Source organism: Centropristis striata, chromosome 17 (genome assembly GCF_030273125.1).
Source record: "Centropristis striata isolate RG_2023a ecotype Rhode Island chromosome 17, C.striata_1.0, whole genome shotgun sequence".
Taxonomy (NCBI): Eukaryota; Metazoa; Chordata; class Actinopteri; order Perciformes; family Serranidae; genus Centropristis; species Centropristis striata.
Window position 1 is genome coordinate 17,265,089 of NC_081533.1, and position 18,532 is coordinate 17,283,620.

The 18,532-nt window shown below is 38.3% G+C and overlaps 1 protein-coding gene across 1 annotated transcript; it reads left to right on the plus strand.

Moving 5' to 3' along the window:
* On the plus strand, nucleotides 1-14,607 carry cited1 (Cbp/p300-interacting transactivator, with Glu/Asp-rich carboxy-terminal domain, 1). The gene is made up of 2 exons (XM_059355182.1): nucleotides 1-167; nucleotides 7,478-14,607. The coding sequence occupies exon 2, from the start codon at nucleotides 7,498-7,500 to the stop codon at nucleotides 8,077-8,079; it is 582 nt and encodes a 193-aa protein (XP_059211165.1). The 5' UTR covers nucleotides 1-167; nucleotides 7,478-7,497; the 3' UTR covers nucleotides 8,080-14,607.
* Nucleotides 14,608-18,532: the final 3,925 nt, after the last annotated feature.

The window sequence follows — 18,532 nt, forward strand, 5'->3', positions numbered from 1 at the left end:
CGAGGCACAAAATGCTTTTTATTCAGTGAGGAGCTCATTGAGCGGCAGGCAGCCAGTCAGAGAGGACTTCAGCCTCCGAGTCTCCAAACACACTCTAACTTCTCCTCTCTGGACTTTATTATCCTCCTCCTGCGGACTCCACCGGGCTTCTCTCTCTTTTCTCTCAGGTCAGTTTATTTCTCTTCGGTTTGTTTTTTCACGCTGCACTGACAGGACTTGTCAGTGTGTTTCAGTGTGTGTGTGTGTGTGTGTGTGTGTGTGTGTGTGTGTGTGTGCGTGCTGTAAATCTGCCCGGTGAAAGTTTTTTTCCCCAACCTGAAGTGTTTACATAACATTTTCAATGAGGTCAAGCGTTTGCGCTGACTTTCGCTGCAAAAGCTTGTGTGCAATTCAACATTTTGAGCTGAAAATAAGTCAGTTTGCACGCTTTTTATTGCACACATGCTCTCATCTGTATACTAGAAATTCAATTATTGTATTGCATTTGCAACAAAACTGATAAAAAAAGGCGTTTAATTGAAAAAAAAACCCTCTTTAATTATGTTTTTCATTGTAATTTTCCCCCTAATTCACGTTAAAATCAATAAAAAATGTCACATAAGCTTATTAATTAGAGTTTTTAATGAGTATTTTGACTCTTTTCCGAGTTTTGCAGACTGCAACAGACAAAAAGTTTGCTGAACAAAAGTCAATTATCCTGTTTTTTCCCTGTTTTAATTTGTCTTCTCATTAACTGTGTTCAATATGGAGTTTGAGGCAATTAAAGCAAGTGGTGAATGCGTCACGCAGGGACAGCATATGGTGTGTGTGTGTGTGTGTGTGTTTGAAAGGGACAGACTGACGTTTCAATTGGCTCGTCACGCTTTAATTGTGTAATTGAAACCTCTGTTGTTTTGTGTGTGTGCGTGTGTGTAGTCATCAATAGTTACTTTATATTGAAGTTTTTGCACTTTTATTAACATTATATCATTTCTTTTTACTTATTTTGATCACTTTGAGGACTTCTAGTTCATGCATTGCATGAAAACTTGAAGTGATGAAGGCCATGTGGTTTGATAGAAAGCTCCAGAACAGCTACTAAATGGATTGTTGTCAAGAATAAACTTAATCTTATGTCTCCTGTGGGGACTTTTGTACGTTTGTAGAACCCACATTGACTTTCTACAGTGTGAGGACTTAAAGGTACAATGTGTAACTTTTCAGCATTAACCCTTTGCAGTAGAAATAGTCGCTATTTATGCTTATTGTGATGTAATGTCTTGGAGTATCTTAAAAAGCTTTATATCACTAAAATCTGTACAAACTAGGTTATGTAATAACTCAGGAGCTAAATGTCTAAAAAACAACTCGAACTATGTTATTTATTTGTTGAATTGTGGACTTAGATTACCCCAGATCAGAAGAAATCTGTAATTATCATGAAGGTAATGGTCTGTCATATTTGGTCGCCAGAAGCTCATAAATTTACATTTTATCAAGTTTTAAGCACATTTTGGGAAACACTTTTTTAGTTCTTGGTTGTTTTACCCATATGTTTGAACCAGATGAACATTTCCAACAGTCCTTGAATGGATCATATGTTACAGAAGTTTCTGTTAGAAAAAGTGACCAAAACTAAGCTTAAAATTGTGATATTTCTGTAAAAAATAACTTTATTCTACACTACAAATGATTTGGTTCTTACCAAGATAAAATTTAGAAGTGTAAGCTAGATAATTTATCTTGTTTTAAAAGTTCATGTTCAAAATGCTTATTTCTAGATTTAAGAATCTTAATTCAAGAAATCTTGTCAAGTGAAATTATATTTCCATGCAGCAGGATAATTTCCCTCAGATTTAGTGTTTTTATCTTGTTTTTAGACACACCTTTTTTGCAGTGTACATGTCTCAAACATGTCTAAAACATAGTTTTTAATAGCTAGATCCTGTTAAAAAGATTAAATTATCCTCCTCAGAAAAACTGTAAAGCTGTGATTGATTCTAATGAGACAAACAGTCATGTGACAAATATTCACAGAAAATCTGTTTACACAGAGCTGAGAGGAGAGGACAGGAGAGGCTGTAAAAATACAAATAGTTCAACATGTATAGCATGTGGAGACCCGTTTTCAATTCTTTTTTAACATGTTGTAATTGATTTCCTTGAATGCACAGTGATTCCTCACTAAATTAATAATCATTAGGTGCAGCCTGAATATATAATAAGACATGGAGACTCTGTTGTTCTCTGTCATCTGTTACGGAGACTTTCCGACTTTCACTGCTGATAATTAAAATAAATGCAGACCAGTCGACGGCCAACACAGCAGCCGAGACTGCTAATGAAACCGTTTACTGAGCCAGGGCAGATTTCACAAACTCATAAAAAAGTGCTGGAAGAACACAATGAGTCAGGTCAGCTGTGAACAGGAAAAAACATTGGCCCGGCTCCAGCAGTTTCACACAGAACGGCGTCCTTCCTCCACTGGACCGTCCTCCTGCTCTGCAGCCCGTGAAGACGCTTTTCACTCCAATCCATCCTCATTTCTGGGTTTGTGTTATTGTGAGCGACAGCCAAAAAAGCTGTTAATGTGAATACGAGGGAAATAAAACTAACTTCTTGACTTCCTCCAGGCATTTTTATGTCTCCTGAGTGCTTATAAATGTCAAATTGACTCAATTAAAATACTGAAAATCACAACTGGGACACTTTATTTTATGAGGAATAAAAACATTTCGACTTACATGGACATACAACCTGATTTAATCATTTAGATTTCCCTGAAAATATGAACTCCAAGTCGTTTTGCAAGGTTTCTAAGTTTATAATTTGTGGTTTTGTGGCTCCAAAGTATCCAAAATGACATCTGCACCGCTGTTAAGTCATGACTTCTTTGCGTTTGTTTGCGTTTCAGTTACCAATCAGCGTAACCTCATAGTTGGCTACATTTACATGGTCAAAATATTCAAGTTTTTGCCCGTATTAACTAGGTTTTCTTGAAAAGATTGCCAAAAATACACCGTTTATTGTAGAAAGAAACTTAAAACAGGCATTCTCGTTGAAATTTGAACATTCCGTACTTGCATTTATAGTTTCTGTGAGAAAAAGTAACCAAAATGAAGCTTAAAATTGCGATAGTTATGTCAGAATCACTTTATTCTACATGTCTTATTCAAAACATCGGCAAAAATAAACTGTTTGTATAACTAAATTTGTCCTCAGAGACACTGTGAAGCCATGATTGATTCTGCTGAGACGAATGACAAATATTCACTGAAAATCTGTTTACACAGAGCTGAGAGGAGAGGGCAGGAAAATGTAAATAGTTCAATATGTAAAGCATGTGGAGACCCAATTTTTTTCCAATATTCATGACACGTTTGGGCACTTGGAAAAGTGTTGTTTATATAAATTCTAATTTTATTTATTACTCTCACTTCTAGCCATGATTTTGCTGATTCCATAGAGGTGCAGTACTTATATATTGCAGTAAAATACAAGGCCACAGTGAGGAAAATGTAGAAAAAGCAAAAGGGTTTGAGCACTAGTGTGTATTTAACTGTAATCACTGACAGTAGTTGCTGTTGTGCAATAGTAATAAAGGGGGGGGGGGGGAATGTGGAAAAGTGTCAATATCCAACTCTAACAATAACAATCAATGGCCTCTAATTTTTAAAATGTAAAAATGTGAGTTTATATTTCGTTTTTAGGAATCAAAATTCTGAGATGTTCTCTTCTGCACCCTGGGGAAAAGAATGTGCAGTTTTTTTTTATTTGTTTGTGTCTCCTGGACTCAATGTGCTGGAAAGCTGTTTAGCAGAGGCACCATGTGCAGGCTGGCCCTGACAGTAATCAGTCAATGAATAATGAACACACACACACACACACACACACACACACACACACACACAAACGGACCTGCCATTGACAGCTGTTTGGTATCTTTGTGTGTGTATTAACTCTATCAGTGGAGTGCAGCTGCATGCCTGCCTGTAGCAATTATGTCCTGCTAAATAAGAGCCAGTGCTGGGAGGAGGGGCTCTGTGTGAGTGTGTGTGTGTGTGTGAGCGAGCACATATTAAGTGATTAACTTACTCAAAGGATAGCCGCATGATGTGTGTGTGTGTTGAGGCACACATGCTGTTTGAACTGTATGTAATATAAACCAGCTCGGGGACTCTAACATGAGCCTCCAGGAGCCTTTTTGCAAGCGGGTTTTGAGTCTAACACACACCTTTTTTTTTTCTTACCTCAACACACATCTCAATAACATTTTGTCAGTGTGTCAGGCTTTACACAACACACACTTCCTCCCATGCACACACACACACATTCTTGTACTTCTATCTTTGTGAGGACCCTCATTGGAACAGTGAATTCCCTTGCAAGGTTATAATAGTTTTGGATTTTTCATTAGTTTTAGTTTTAATTTTGTTGTGAGTTTTTGTTTTCAAATACAGTTGGTTTTAATGAGTTTTTAGAGTGAGTTTGCTAGTTTTAGTTTAGTTTTTATTAGTTGTAGTTTTTTGTAATGTGGTATTTGTTGGGTGGGAGATTAAAAGAGGTCACAGTAAATTTTGCCTTTATTTCCTTTGTCTCTCAACTTTTTTCATACATAATGAAGATGGATCAAAGATGAAAACGAAGGACATTTTTGCTGTAATTTTAGTTAGTTTTGTAACCACACAATACAGTTCCTTAACCTTTAAAACAAAGTCTGAAATCTAAAAAATGCCTTAAAAGAAGTGAGGACCGGCCGAAATGTCCTCACTCTGTTGGTTAAAAATGTGTTCTGGTCCTCACTATGTAGGAAGTACAAGAACACACACACACACAAACACATATGCTCTGTTCTCAGGGCCCATATGTATTTATCCTTCCATGTGACCCAATCACTCTTTAAGATCCTCAAAGGCTCTGTTGTGTCGTGAACTCCATTCACACACGCACACACACACACACACACAGACCTATAAACACTCACTAACCCCGTCAGTGCCCACAGGTCGCCTCCCCGCAGCTTTTTCATGGTTAATTTGCTGCTCAATAGGTCAAGAGAAAAAACAGACATCAAGCAAACACACACACACACACAGACACACACAGACAGCCTCAAACACGTCGAGTCATGCGGCCGCCCAGTCACCGGGGTCGGCTCTCTCGCTGCATGTTTCCCAGACAGTCGGTGATTTAAAGACTCATAAGAACGCGGATAAAGAGCCGCTCTCAAGTCAACAGCACCATTGTTGTTGCGGTCTGAAGCCGCCACATGTTTGTCAGGAAACACTACTTACTGACCACTTCACTTATTTGTCATCTCTTTCTGTCTGTGTGTGTGTGTGTGTGTGTGTGTGTTTGTCCAGTGGTGGAAGAAGTACTCAGAGCCTTAAGTAAAAGTTTCTAATACACCGTGTAAGTCCTGCATTTACTAGTATATAATATAATCAGGAAAATGTATTGAAATTATGCAGTATGACTGTTATTTTATTATATATCAGGGATGGGCAACTTAAATGCTGCAGGGGGCCACAATTTTTCATGGAGACTACCACAGGGGCACATATAGGAGCGTGCACTTAACCAGATATGATGAAACTGCAATTTTAAATATGTTTACAGTGCAGTAACTTAACATATTTCATGGTCAAATGCATGTATAACAGTATAAATAGAAATACAAAAGGTTGGAAGCAAATAAAAAGCTGTGATTTCTGCTGTGAAAATGACATTTCATTCTTCTTTTCATTGCACTACATTTGTCTGATGGTTGAAGTTGTTTTAGAAATCAAGATTTTTGCACATAAAACATAAAAAAGCTTATAAAATATGGTAATTTGTTATGAATTAAAGTACCCAGCAGCTGAAGAGAAAATGTATTTTAAACTATTATTTATTTTTTTTATACAAAAATTACATATTTTAAACAACTTTATTTTCATTCTTCTTTTTTTTTCTTTTAGATTTTCCCTGCCTTAATCACTTTGCCTTTTTATAGTTCTGCATTAATTACATTTTCCTGATTTGATTTACATGCTTTAACTTGATTTTCGGATGCAGGACTTTTTGGGACTTTTTTTAAAAGTGGTATTCACGCTTTTTACTTCAGTAAAGGATCTGATTACTTCCACCACTGCAAGTTCTTTCACTTTCTGCAGCTGATATTAAGCTCGTGAAATCTTTGCAAAACGATCTAATTAATTAAGTCTGGACGATTCGTTACAACCCGACAACCAGTTGCAGATCAGCAGGAAAGTCCCTTCTGCCGAACAACACACAAAGATAGAGAGATATCACACAAATATTAAAGTTGCCAAGATGTGAAGCCCGCAGGCTCCTCGTGTGTCTCCTACATCACTGTTGTTGTGCAGAGCAGACATGTGCACATGTTCACACAGGTGCAAAGCAAGCAATAAAAAAAATAAAAAACAAGCTGATGAATCAATTCACAGCTGTGTCTGATGTTTCTAGTTGGAGCTGCTCTCCTAACCTGCAGCACTTAAAACTGACAGAGAGCAACTCTTGTTTTGAAATGTCACATAGAAATGCTAATAAATTCACACACATAATGAGCAGGTTCAGGTTTGTACAGCAGATTTTGAGCTGCCTACAAAGTGTTCAAAGATATGAAGCATTACAAATTTGATAAACTTTGATTTGGGCCTTGCTAATGCATGTTTAAAATCTTCTTTTTTTCTTTAAATAATCGTTCTGCTTCATAGTTGAAGTGCCCAAACATGTGAAAAACATTTTGGAAAATATGCTAAATCGCAGATCATTACCACTCTCTCTCATATTAGTTTGTTAAGTATAAAACTTAAAGCCAGGCTATTAGCTTAGCTTAGCATAAAGACTGGAAGCAGAGGGAAACAGCTAGCCAACAGGTGATGCATGTCATAAATCACCCTTTTTTTTAATCATTATTTTGCAATAATGACCCATTCACTGGACATTATCCTTCTTATTACACGGCCACTCACAGAACACATTCATAATTTGACACAAAATATTAATTTAAACTGAACTAAAGGAAACTAAAACTTTGCTTCCGCTTAAAAATCAACAAAAAATCCAACCCAAATCCATTTTATTGGTCTGTTGTTTATAAATAACAGAAAATCTAAAAGACTAAAAATTGAAAATAACAGAAAATTGTTTAAAATATGTAATTTTTGTATAAAAAAATTAAAATTAATAGTTTAAAATACATTTTCTGTCAATATACTGATTAATTGACTAATAATTTCAGCTGCTGGGTACTTTAATTCATAACAAAACACCATATTTTATAAGCTTTTTTATGTTTTATGTGCAAAAATCTTGATTTCTAAAACAACTAACAGACAGAATGATTCTGTAATCAATCAAAATTATCTCTTCCACTTAAGTCTTTATCTTTATTTTGAATCCAGCCCACATGACGGAGCCTCTCCAGCTATCGAGCTCATCTCTGTTTCTCTGTTTTATGACATTATGTAACATCTCCCGTTTCTTGCGGCAGGCTGTGGCGTTTTCCTGGTGATGACCTCACTGCTGTTTCCTGGCAACGCCCACGCTGCGATGAAGGACCTCTCCTCCTCCTCCTCTCCTCTCAGCTCCCTGCTCCACTACCCGTCCTCCAAAACCTCCGTCGTGCCGTTCACCCCGTCCGCCGGCCCCGCCTCCTCGCCGGGATCGCCGCTGACATCGTCGGCGCCGCTCTCCAAACCTCAGCCCTTCTGCCTCCAGACGGGGCCGCACCTCATCGCCAGCATGCAGCTGCAGAAGCTCAACTCGCACTACCAGAACCTCGCCGGCGCCTCCGCCGGACACCCGGCACCCGGCGCTGCACAACGGGGCTTCGGGGCCTCGCCCCTGGGCACGGATCGGAACCAGCTCCTGGGGCCGTCCGGAGGACTCGCAGGAGCCGGTCTGGGCGTCGGGATCTCCATGGCGAACCAAAGCTCCGGCGCCGGTGGAATTATCGACTTTGACCCCGTGGACGAGGAGGTCCTCATGTCGCTGGTGGTGGAGCTGGGACTGGACCGAGCCAACGAGCTGCCCGAGCTCTGGCTGGGTCAGAACGAGTTCGACTTCATGTCAGACGTCCCGGCAGGATGCTGACCGACAAAACTATTGAGGAGCACCAGAGTTGATTGACAAAGAGAGGGAAGACTTTCTTTCTCTCCTCTGTTTCGTTGTACTCTTTCCTCCTTTTCTTGGTTGGTAAAAAGAGGAAACCGGAGAGACGCTGGAGAGATTAGAGGCGTATTCTTGTTTCATACAAAGACGGATAAAAGACAAGTTTTCTTTCGATCGAGCACGTTTTTTCGTTCGATCAGTCCTTTTTATTTCATTTTTTTTCTGTTAAAGTGAAAAAAAAAAGTCAGATCATGGTGAAGCTGTGCTGAAAAAATGGATACCAACATTTTTTTTTTGACGGATAAAAGACAAGTTTTCTTTCCATTTCCTTCGATCAGTCCTTTTTATTTCTTTTAATTAAAAAAAAAAAAAAATTCTGTTAAAGTGAAAAAAAAGTCAGATCATGGTGAAGTTGTGCTGAAAAAATGGATACCAACATTTTTAATTTAATTTTTTTTTTGACGGATAAAAGACAAGTTTTCTTTCGATCAAGCAAGTTTTTTTTTCCGTTTCGTTCGATCAGTCCTTTTTTATTTCTTTTCTAGGATAAAACTGGTGGTTGAACCTGTTGGGATTAATAATACGTCTTTAGTTTTTTTGGCCTCATCGAACTCTTGACTTTTACAGTGCAAACAGAAACAGGGACTCTTTCTGCTGGAGGTGATTCATTGACAGGTGTTTGGAGACGTTTCTCACTTTTAGGAAACAAGTCCGTCAAGATGACGTTGACGCGCCTGTTGGACTTTCTCCGTGCAGACAACTTAAGGAAAAATTGAAATGGGAAACATGACATTATGGGAGATTTGTGAAGGATGACAAACACCACATTTCCTGTTTGTTTCCTAATGGACGATATAAGACTCTGGTCTCACGGGAAAGAGACTCCTGTCTCTCGCCTTCACAAAGAAACTGATTGTTTGAGAACTGGTTATCTCAATGTACTTTTTCTTTCTTTCTTTCCCTTTTTTTTTGTTTGAATTAAGTTCAACCATTCACAGAACATGTTATTTAAGACAGTGGCTGATATCCATCTGGACTTCTGGACAAGGAGCGCTTCTGTAGCGCGTCTATAATCGGTTCTACTTTTCCGAACGTAATGAATTAGATCAAGGGACGTGGAATCTCTCGGAGCATGGGACCTGAATGGAGTAAATTGTTTCTTGCTCTGGAGCGCAGCCTCATTAAAACCATCGAGGCCTTTTTTGGTCATGCAAGTCGCCGCTACATGTACATGTTTGGTTTTCTGGCCTGCAGTGTAGGAAACGTTGACCCAGGTGGCCTCTGTGATCATGGATAGCACTTCCTCCCACATGGAGGACACAAGGTCTTGTCAACCAAATGGCAAGAACAGATAAATTCATGCGGCCGGTCTGTTTAACCGTCGTTGTTTGTGTCAAAACAGTTTGTTCAGCCCCCACAGACCTTATTATCACCACACTTCCATGTCCCTGATAAGGAAGCATTGTCTGTTTTGTCATCATTAGGCCTGGAGGCGGCTGTTTGCACACTTTACTGTGCAGCCTTTGACCTGAACACACACTGTGGTTTGGTTTCAGCGGTGCAGGCTTGGCATGATTAGAGTTAGACCAATGCAAACCAAACCTCAAAGATGCTACTGCGTTAATAATCATAAAAAAGTCAGCATAATTTAACTACTAGCTGCTTTTGTTCTTACTGCTTTACTGTGTTTTGAAGGCAAAGACAATATGGAGACCATATTTTAATCTTGGTAGCCGTCTGGCAGCATTGGAGGTCCTTATGTTGTTGGGCTTCAGTTGAATTTTGTTGTTATTTGTTGGTTTAACAAATAATTAACTTTTTCAACTTACAAAAAAACAGAAGACATTGTGGTTTTGGTTTAAGCACTTGCTAGCTAACTAATATCTGCTAAATATTTGATTTTTAGGTATGTTAGCATTAGCTTTATATATATTTATTTGCGTAACTGTCGAAATCTTTACACAAAAAAATCGCAAATGAAAATGATTTGACAGTAAAATATTATGTTTCCCCTTTGTTAATATAGTAGCTCATTAAAACAAAACCAACTCAAGCTCCACTTACAGGTTTTTCCAGCGCTTTCAGTCGTATCACACACATTAACTTCTAAGCTAACGTGGACAAGAAGTCCTAAAAGTTTTACAGCATAAGAGCTACTTATTTGTTAAACTTCTACTCACGAGATTAAACAATATATTGTTGTTTTGGTTTAACCACTTGCTACCTTGCTAACAATCTCTATCTGCTAAGCATTTGACTTTGGTGGCTACTTGTAGAAATTAGCATGAGCATTTGCTGTATATTTATTATGTTGAAATCCTACATCCTGCATGTGAAATATCAAGTTTTATCACTTTAAAATAGTAGTGGGGAGAATAAAAAAAACATTGTTCTTTCATTGCATTAGCTAACAGTAGTAGCCCTTTTAGGACAATCTGATATGACTAGTAAATGGACCTTAAATTGGGATTATTTTGTAAAAAAAATCCTTAATTAACCAACCCAAAAATCTAACTAATATCTTAGCAGTGTTTCTGTTGCCTGGCTGTTGCAAACCACTGTCATATATTTCTTTTGTTGCCTGATATTGGACCTCCATGTTGCTGCCAAATGCTGCTGCAATTAAATTCATAGAGTCCATCTACCAGGTGTCGTTTCTTGTTGCTGCAGACTTTAGTGGTTGAATAAATCCCCAGGGGTTAAACCGTCACCCACCCCTCCACCCTAACCCACCTATAGGAGCTTTACTGCTGTTTTTCCTGCTGCAGATGGATGCAAGTCAGCATGGGGCCTTAACCTAAATCTGTAGTGGTAAGAGGAGACAAGGCTGGAACTGTGCGGCGGCAACAAAGGCCTTTCACCTCAACCTGGCGTGTCTGTCATCTGGGCATTGTGGGTCTCCTCTTGGACCACACACACATGAAATAACACACCTGTACGTGCATGCACACACCTTTTATAGAACCTTGCACGCATGCTGAAACCAAACTATGTGCGGGCGTACAAAGGCACCGAAATAAACCCACCACACACACACACATAGGAGCTGAACGGGGATGGTATTACAGCAGGGAAATGGGAGTAGCAGCCATGAAACAGGCACTTGTTCAGTTACACACAGACTTCACAGGGTATTGAGGTTGTTGGTGTGTGTGTGTGTGTGTGGGGAAAGAGATAGTGATGTTAGACCAGACCTGGGCATTGGGCGGCCCTTGGGCCACATCCGGCCCGTTGGCTGCCCTTGTCCGGCCCAGAAATTAGAAATCAATACAACCGCAGTGCTTTTATTTTGAAGGTGGTTTACGTACCCACCTGCAAAGACTCGACTCTTTAACTGATAGTTCACAAGATTTATTTAAAATCGTTGCTCCATGAACATAAAAATAAGACATTCCTTGGTCACCTTGTGAATCCACCGTAAGAGATAACGAACATTAGCATTAGCACTTGAGCTAACAAGCAGTTTTACTATAGTTAAGACAAAAAATACAGCCGCTAATATATGACAGAAAAAAATAAACTTTAACAAACCTTGTTCCTGTCAGCCAGCCGCTGTAGAAGCCTTTTAGATACTTTATATCAACTTTATATGAATTGCGACGCACTCGTTATTATTTACCGTTCATTTTTATTTTTTTTACCGTTCTACCGGTTATATCCTTTCACTACCTTTCAAAATAAAAGCATCCGTTTCACACTGGACGGCGCCTTTTCAAAATAAAAGCATCACAACATTGTGAAACACCTAGAAAATTTACAAACATGAAAAAACAAGCTATATAATACAAAAACACCAATAGGAACCTTGCTAAATGTCATTTACAGTTGTGTTTAAAATAAATGTTAAAGTGATATAGTGATCGGAGTATTTACTACTTTTTACTAGTTTATATTTGATTTACTCCACATTAACAGTCTTATCATAACAAGTATTCTTATCAGTAGCAGGTCAAAGCCAGATAATTTACTGTATTTTATAAAGCGATTAAATTAATATTAAGCAGAATTTAGTTCCGAGTTTTGGTCCGGCCCCTGCAACCTTCGTAGAATTGGTCATGTGGCCCCTTGGGAACATTAATTGCCCACCCCTGTGTTGGACTGTATGCAAGTCTGAAAACGCAAGTTGTGTGTGAGAGGAAACTGTGAGCAGCAAGTAATCCGTCCACATAAAGACCACTGACTGAGGGGAAAAAAACACGCCGGGCCTTGTTAATTTATTTAGATACAGACAGGTCAGCTTACACACTTGTTCCCTAACAAGTCGGCTATTTTCCCTACACACACACACACACATGCTGCCTAATACCAGTTTTTGACGCTGATTATGGTCTCGGTTACAGTCGCCGAACTTCCTCTTCTTTCTTTAATGAAACGTGAGAAGCTGTGATTAATGAAAAGCCGACGAAGGAATAATTTGACAGAATCCCTTCTTTAAAAGGGGATTTGCGGGAGATTTTCCTTCGTAACAATCGCTTTATTGAAAGAAATAAAGACGCAGCTTTTCATCACCTCCAAATCCAAAAGACAGACTGAGTGCTGATTCTTCTCTTCCTCTGTCTCGTCGCCTGACTGGGTCAAAGAAACAAACCCAAGACTGTCTTGTGTTTGTTTCCATCTACTAGACATTGTTTTAAAGTCCTTTTTTTTCTCTGTGTGTTGTTTTGTGGTCCAGCCTTGATCCCAGCTGAGTGAATGTTGTTTTTTGGCTGTGTGAAGCAGAGAGACGCCCCCCTCCTCTTCTCCTGCTCCCCTGAGAAGTCGCCTGGTCGAAACGTTTGAATCGTCTTAGGGCTTTCATTTCCTCTTCCCCTTGACGCCCAATATTGCAGATTAACCCCGACCGGGAGAGACCTTTTGAACCTAAATATACCTCACAGCTATCTGGTGTCTAATGACACTTAACCCCATGCAAAATATTCATCATTTTGCTCTCAATTTGCTTGGAATGTGTCATTTAGCCACTACAACTGCAAAGTTATCACAGTAAACTATTTAAAACTGGGTATTTCTCCAACAGACAACCCAAACATGATCTTAGAGTCTGTCTTTTTGCATGAGAAGCCCAAACTACAAAGCATAATAGAGATCATGAACCAGAAGTTCAAAAGTTAAATTGGTTGGATTTATTGCAGGACTTTTGTTTGTACCTAATAAACTGGCATGTAAATGTTTCTTTAGTTGCTGTCCTGTCAAGAGTTAGCAAGCTGGAAGAACATATCAATAACACTGTCATGTTTGGATTGTAATTAAACTACAGCTAGTGGCTAGTTAGCTAGTCTAGCTTGGTGCCGTCACTACCAGATTCATAATGAAAGCCCCAATTTGTCACTCCGGTTTCACTCCTAACTCGCAAACAAGCTCCCATTACTGTGTGTATGACTTGCACAGGGCTTTCCAATTGACTATAATGTAATATTAGATGCTTAGAGTCAATTACATAATCCAAAAAGCGTGATGGTTTGCTCAGGGCAGGTGGCAGTGGAGGTGAATGGGTCTTTGACCCAGAAGATGCTTTCACAACTCAAGTCCCTTTGGTTAGTCCCAAGTCCCAGAGGGAAATTGATACTTTTGGTTGTTTTTTTTTTTTTAGTTTGGTTTGCTTTTGCATAAGCGAACAAACAAACCATAACAAGGATTTAACCACCAGATTTCGATCAAAACAGACTAGACTTTGGGTTGTGAAAGCGTTCTTGGTGTCCAGTGGGACGAACCGAGAATCCGTGTTGTTATTTGGAGTCAACCTGCATAACTGTGTTCATAGTTCAGTAGCAGTTTTTAAACCCAACCCTGTTCTTTTACCCTAACAATAGTCAAGTGTTTTCATTGCCTAAAGTTACCATGATCACAGAAGTTGCTTTTAAAAAGCCACTATTCATAAAACTAGCGGAAAGTGACATATACCGTCCCTGATACATCCAGAACCGAAGCAAAGGTTTTTGTTTCCGTTAATATCTCGCGCTGAGGGCCGGGGGATCGGGTTATGCATCGTAAAAGATTTACACAAATTAAAAAAGCTTTCTTTGTGAGATTGACACTTCTGGAGGTTGAGGTTCCTTCTTCTCCCTGAGCTCTGCGTCCATGTAAACCTGGTGGATTTACAGTTTCCACGTGACGGCAGTGATTTGTTGCACACTGGGCCGTTGCCTCTGGGCCTCAGGGTCATGAAAAATGTTCCAGCACATCAAGGCCTGTGAAATCCTTCAACATAAGCAGTGATGTATCTGTTAAAAGGTCGATGTTACAAGGTTTCAGTGAGAAATGTTCTGCAAGTCGACTCTGCACTGATTCGTCCCTTTTTTCTTCCGTCATATTTACTTTTAAAACCTGTAAAGTCTTATTTTGTTGTTTGGTTTTCAGTTTCTTTCCTCGTTTTTTTTCTTCTTTTTTTTTCTAATGATGAAATGAATATTATTCAAAGATGATTTTTAAGCACTTTTTGCTCACCGGCTCTCACTTGTACATCTATATGAATATGTAAATGACTGAGATCATATTAAAAAAATGCTTGTATTTTTGTTACGGCTCTGAGTTTTGGGGGGAAAATAAAGAAAGTAAAAGAAAAACCGAGCTGGAGTGAATGTCATTAAAACAGCAGAGAGGCACTACATGTTGTACATATGTTTAAACAAATATAATAAATAGTAAAAATATTTTATAAACAGTTGGATTTTCCAGTGTCGACATTATTGTACAAGTCTTCCCCCTGCTGGCAGGTGGTGGTAAGTACACCACATAAAGTTACTTTTGACCACCAAAAAGTTTATTACATAAGTTTTCTTTGCATTTTCTGCATTTCAGATTGAGTTTTATGTTTATCTGTATTTACTTTACAATTTATTTTAAATGTTCTGTGAAGAACTATGACATTTGGTAATAATAGGGAAAAATATTTTTTTTAAATATATTTTTTAATTATTTCTGTTATTTGTGTTTAGTTTAAAATCATTTTATTATTATTTGAAAACTGAATAATTAGTAATTTGTTATTTTACTATTGGTATTCTTTACATAGTGCATTTCTTCTTAGCTGGACCTTGCTTAACACTGACTTAGATACTAATAGATCAACATTTTTGGTGTAATTAATAACTGAATATTGTCTTTGTCAACCTATAATTTGTACTTAACTGACTTAAATCTTTCAATGCTACTTTCTAGGATTTTAAATATTAATTATGAACAATAATTCCCAAATTACACATATGAATTTTGCTTTTTTTGTTCTTTTTTTCAGGTTTTAAGCATTGGTCAGTACAGCTGTGTTGACACAGGTTAAACAAGTACTCAGATCCTTTGCTAAAGTAAAAGTAGAATTGGAATAAATAGTCTAAAAATAATCCATTACAAATACAAGTCCTCAATTCAATGTTATTAATTTTATTTACCTAAAAGTACAAAGGTGTTATCAGCATAATGGACTTAAAGTACACACCACGTGGATGTTATTTCACTTAATTCAACATAATCTTTCTGTCCAATAAGAGTATCAAATTATCTTCTTCTGTTGAAAGTTGTATAGGAAGTTAATGCAGTGCTGCCATCTAGTGGTGATGTCAGCACTGTACACACAGGAGATACATGTCACTGTAGAGCTCACTAAGAGTGCAAAAACAGTCACTGTGCACCAAAATGTGTACGTTTTTGGATTATTTTATTGCTGCATTATTGTGTTTGTTGCATTTTGAATTTTGCTGATTTTAGCTAGATTCTCTAAGTCAAAGGTCCATGTGACCTCACCAAACATGTATTTAGGCAAAACAATGGATGTATTAGTCTGCAGCCGCACAGGAAAATTCAATACTGGCAAATATTCGCCTCCTGTTCACTTCCACTCCATGCAGACAAAGGAGAGAATAAAACATTCACTTTCTGTTGCAAAGCAGATTTGTGTCTTTGCATCACATAGAATTCAACTGCAATTTTGCAGCTTCATTCGTTAACAACAACGTGTGTGTATGGTCAGGGCCGGCTCTAGCCCATTTGGTGCCCTAGGCGAGATCCATTGGTGTTGAACAGCTCCGCTTGCTGTTTCACGAAGGGGGGAACTCTTGTTTTTGTTTGCCCATGGTGCCAACCAGGCTATATAATACAACTGTCTGTCTATATAATTATTAACTTACAAGTAAATTCTCAAAGAAGCACAGCTGGAGACCGCTAACAAAGTTAGAGATAAGAGAGACGATGAAAGTGGAAACCCCACGAAAAATGTGCTTAACTGTCATAAGCTAGCATTGCTTTATTTCAACCTAGCTATCAAGCTAATACAAATGAAACGTCTTCACACAAAAAGGCATTTAAAAAAAGACTGGGACTTCTTCTCCTCCTCCTCCTCTTTTCTTCTCTTTCAGTACTGCACACTGAAGAGCTTTGATGGCTGTTTCATCTTGTGAGATTTATCAAAACACAACCTGTCTGTCACTTGACATGATCTCTGTGACAGCGATCTGACCGTCTAAAGGGGGGCAAGGCAACGACATGTGACTCAGCACCACGAGTGACAAAATGTCATTGTTTATCCGTTTCTTTATTTTGTTAATATTTATTATTTTCAAGACAGAACACGAAGCGAGGGCGACAATGGGCATCGAAAATTATTATTATTATTGTTGTTTTTTTTCTGCCTCGATGGTGACTGGCGGCGCCCCTCCAGCAGATGCTGCTCTATGCCTAGAGCCGGCCCTGTGTATGGTTGACCCCACTTGGCCGTCTACAAACCACCAGGAAGCATACAACTATGAAGCGATTATTCTGTTTTCTGGCTCTTTGTGGTTATTTTATGTCACTTTATGGTAATTATGCATCTTTTTAAACAGTCAGTAAATATATCTTCAAGTACCATTTTGCAGTTGAAAGCCAGGAGGGTCCGTGACGCTTTGGGCCCCTGCATGGTTGGCCCATTCAGTAATCCATAAAGAGTATATAGAATAAAGAGAAGAGAAGCAAGATTGAAAACATTAACAGAAGAGGGACAGAAATAAGTGCATAAAACTACTAATTAGTAACCCTCGAGGCACCTTAGGGACCAAACATGTACATTCAGCTAATTTTATGTTTTTGATTCTCAATATATTGGTCAGTTTAAAGGCTGATTGTATCAAACTTGGCCAGTGTATGTTTTTTATTATTATTATAATTGAAAACATTCCAAAATTCCTCTTTTACAAGGTGTATAGTATAGGAGATAAGCATACCACTCACACTTTGACCCTTAAGGCCTGTTTTGGTCCCATTGACTCCCATTATAAACACATATTTTTGATACACTGTAATCCTGACATATTATAATGTTTTTTCCCATGAATACCTAATAAATCTAAGTCTCTCCCTTCAAAATACAGGGAAAATGGGTTTTAGGTGTGATGACCCCCTTAAACCACCAGGGGCAGCAGAGATAAATCACACACAGTTTCAATGGTTCTCTTACCTTGCATAATGCATGGCAATGAAAAAGCTGAACACCATAAAAATGGTCTTGGTGTGTTGGGATTGATATAAAGTAGTTATCAATTATTGACCTAGTCAAGGCTGTAATAACCTCACCCCAAATATTCCACTTTGCACCTTATTTTTGAAAATATTGCATATTTTGTGTTGTTGCCCTTGAGAAAATCAGCGGTTCTTATGACAAAAAGGGCATTAAATGGAAAAAAACGAGAGAAAAAACAAAAAAACATTTTTATATCTATGTTAGGTCGAAAGTGAGAAAAAATATTTATATATCACATTTTTATGACACCTGTATGAGAGGGACCGTTTAGGGACCTTAAGGTGTAAAGTGTAAGGTGATTTTAAAGAGGCCTCGAGGGTTAATGGGCTTTTGTCAATTTTGCCAGGTCTCTAGTGTAAAATATAATAATAATAATAATAATAAGGGCTACAGAAACAGTTACTCACCATAAGAAACAAACAAAAAAACACAGAAAGAGCTGCTTATAATTAAGCTGAATTAACTAAAAGAATTAACTTCTTAAAGAAGAGATCCAGCTGCAGCTGGACTTTATTACACTCTACATCTGCATTAAACAATATTTCAGCCTTAAGACAGTTTAAACAAACGTCACCTCCTGTCTCCTTCAACGCTTGTAATGTGAGTCCAGAAATGTGTCTTTAATCCTATAGAACTTCCTGCATGGAGTGGTCAGTGCAGCAGCATTAGGAAGGAAGTGGGTCAGGAAATTAAAGCTGAGAAAATGTGGCTGGGTCCCTGACTTTCTGCTGGCTGCCGGCTGCTGCTGAGCTCCTCCGTGTTTCTGCAAACATATAAAAATGTGCTGAATAAAAATGTAGGTTAGTGGGTTGCAACACTGCCCCAAAAATCAGAGTTGTGCACACTGTGAAGATTCAAGGAATAAAATAAAGTGGGACACCACAGATAAATGTATGAAAACAGTGAGACACTGGAGATTTTTGTTATTTTTTAGGTATAAATAGGTTT

Excerpts from the sequence above, each read along its gene's own strand:
- cited1 (XM_059355182.1), top strand. The coding sequence starts at position 7,498 with ATGACCTCACTGCTGTTTCCTGGCAACGCCCACGCTGCGATGAAGGAC.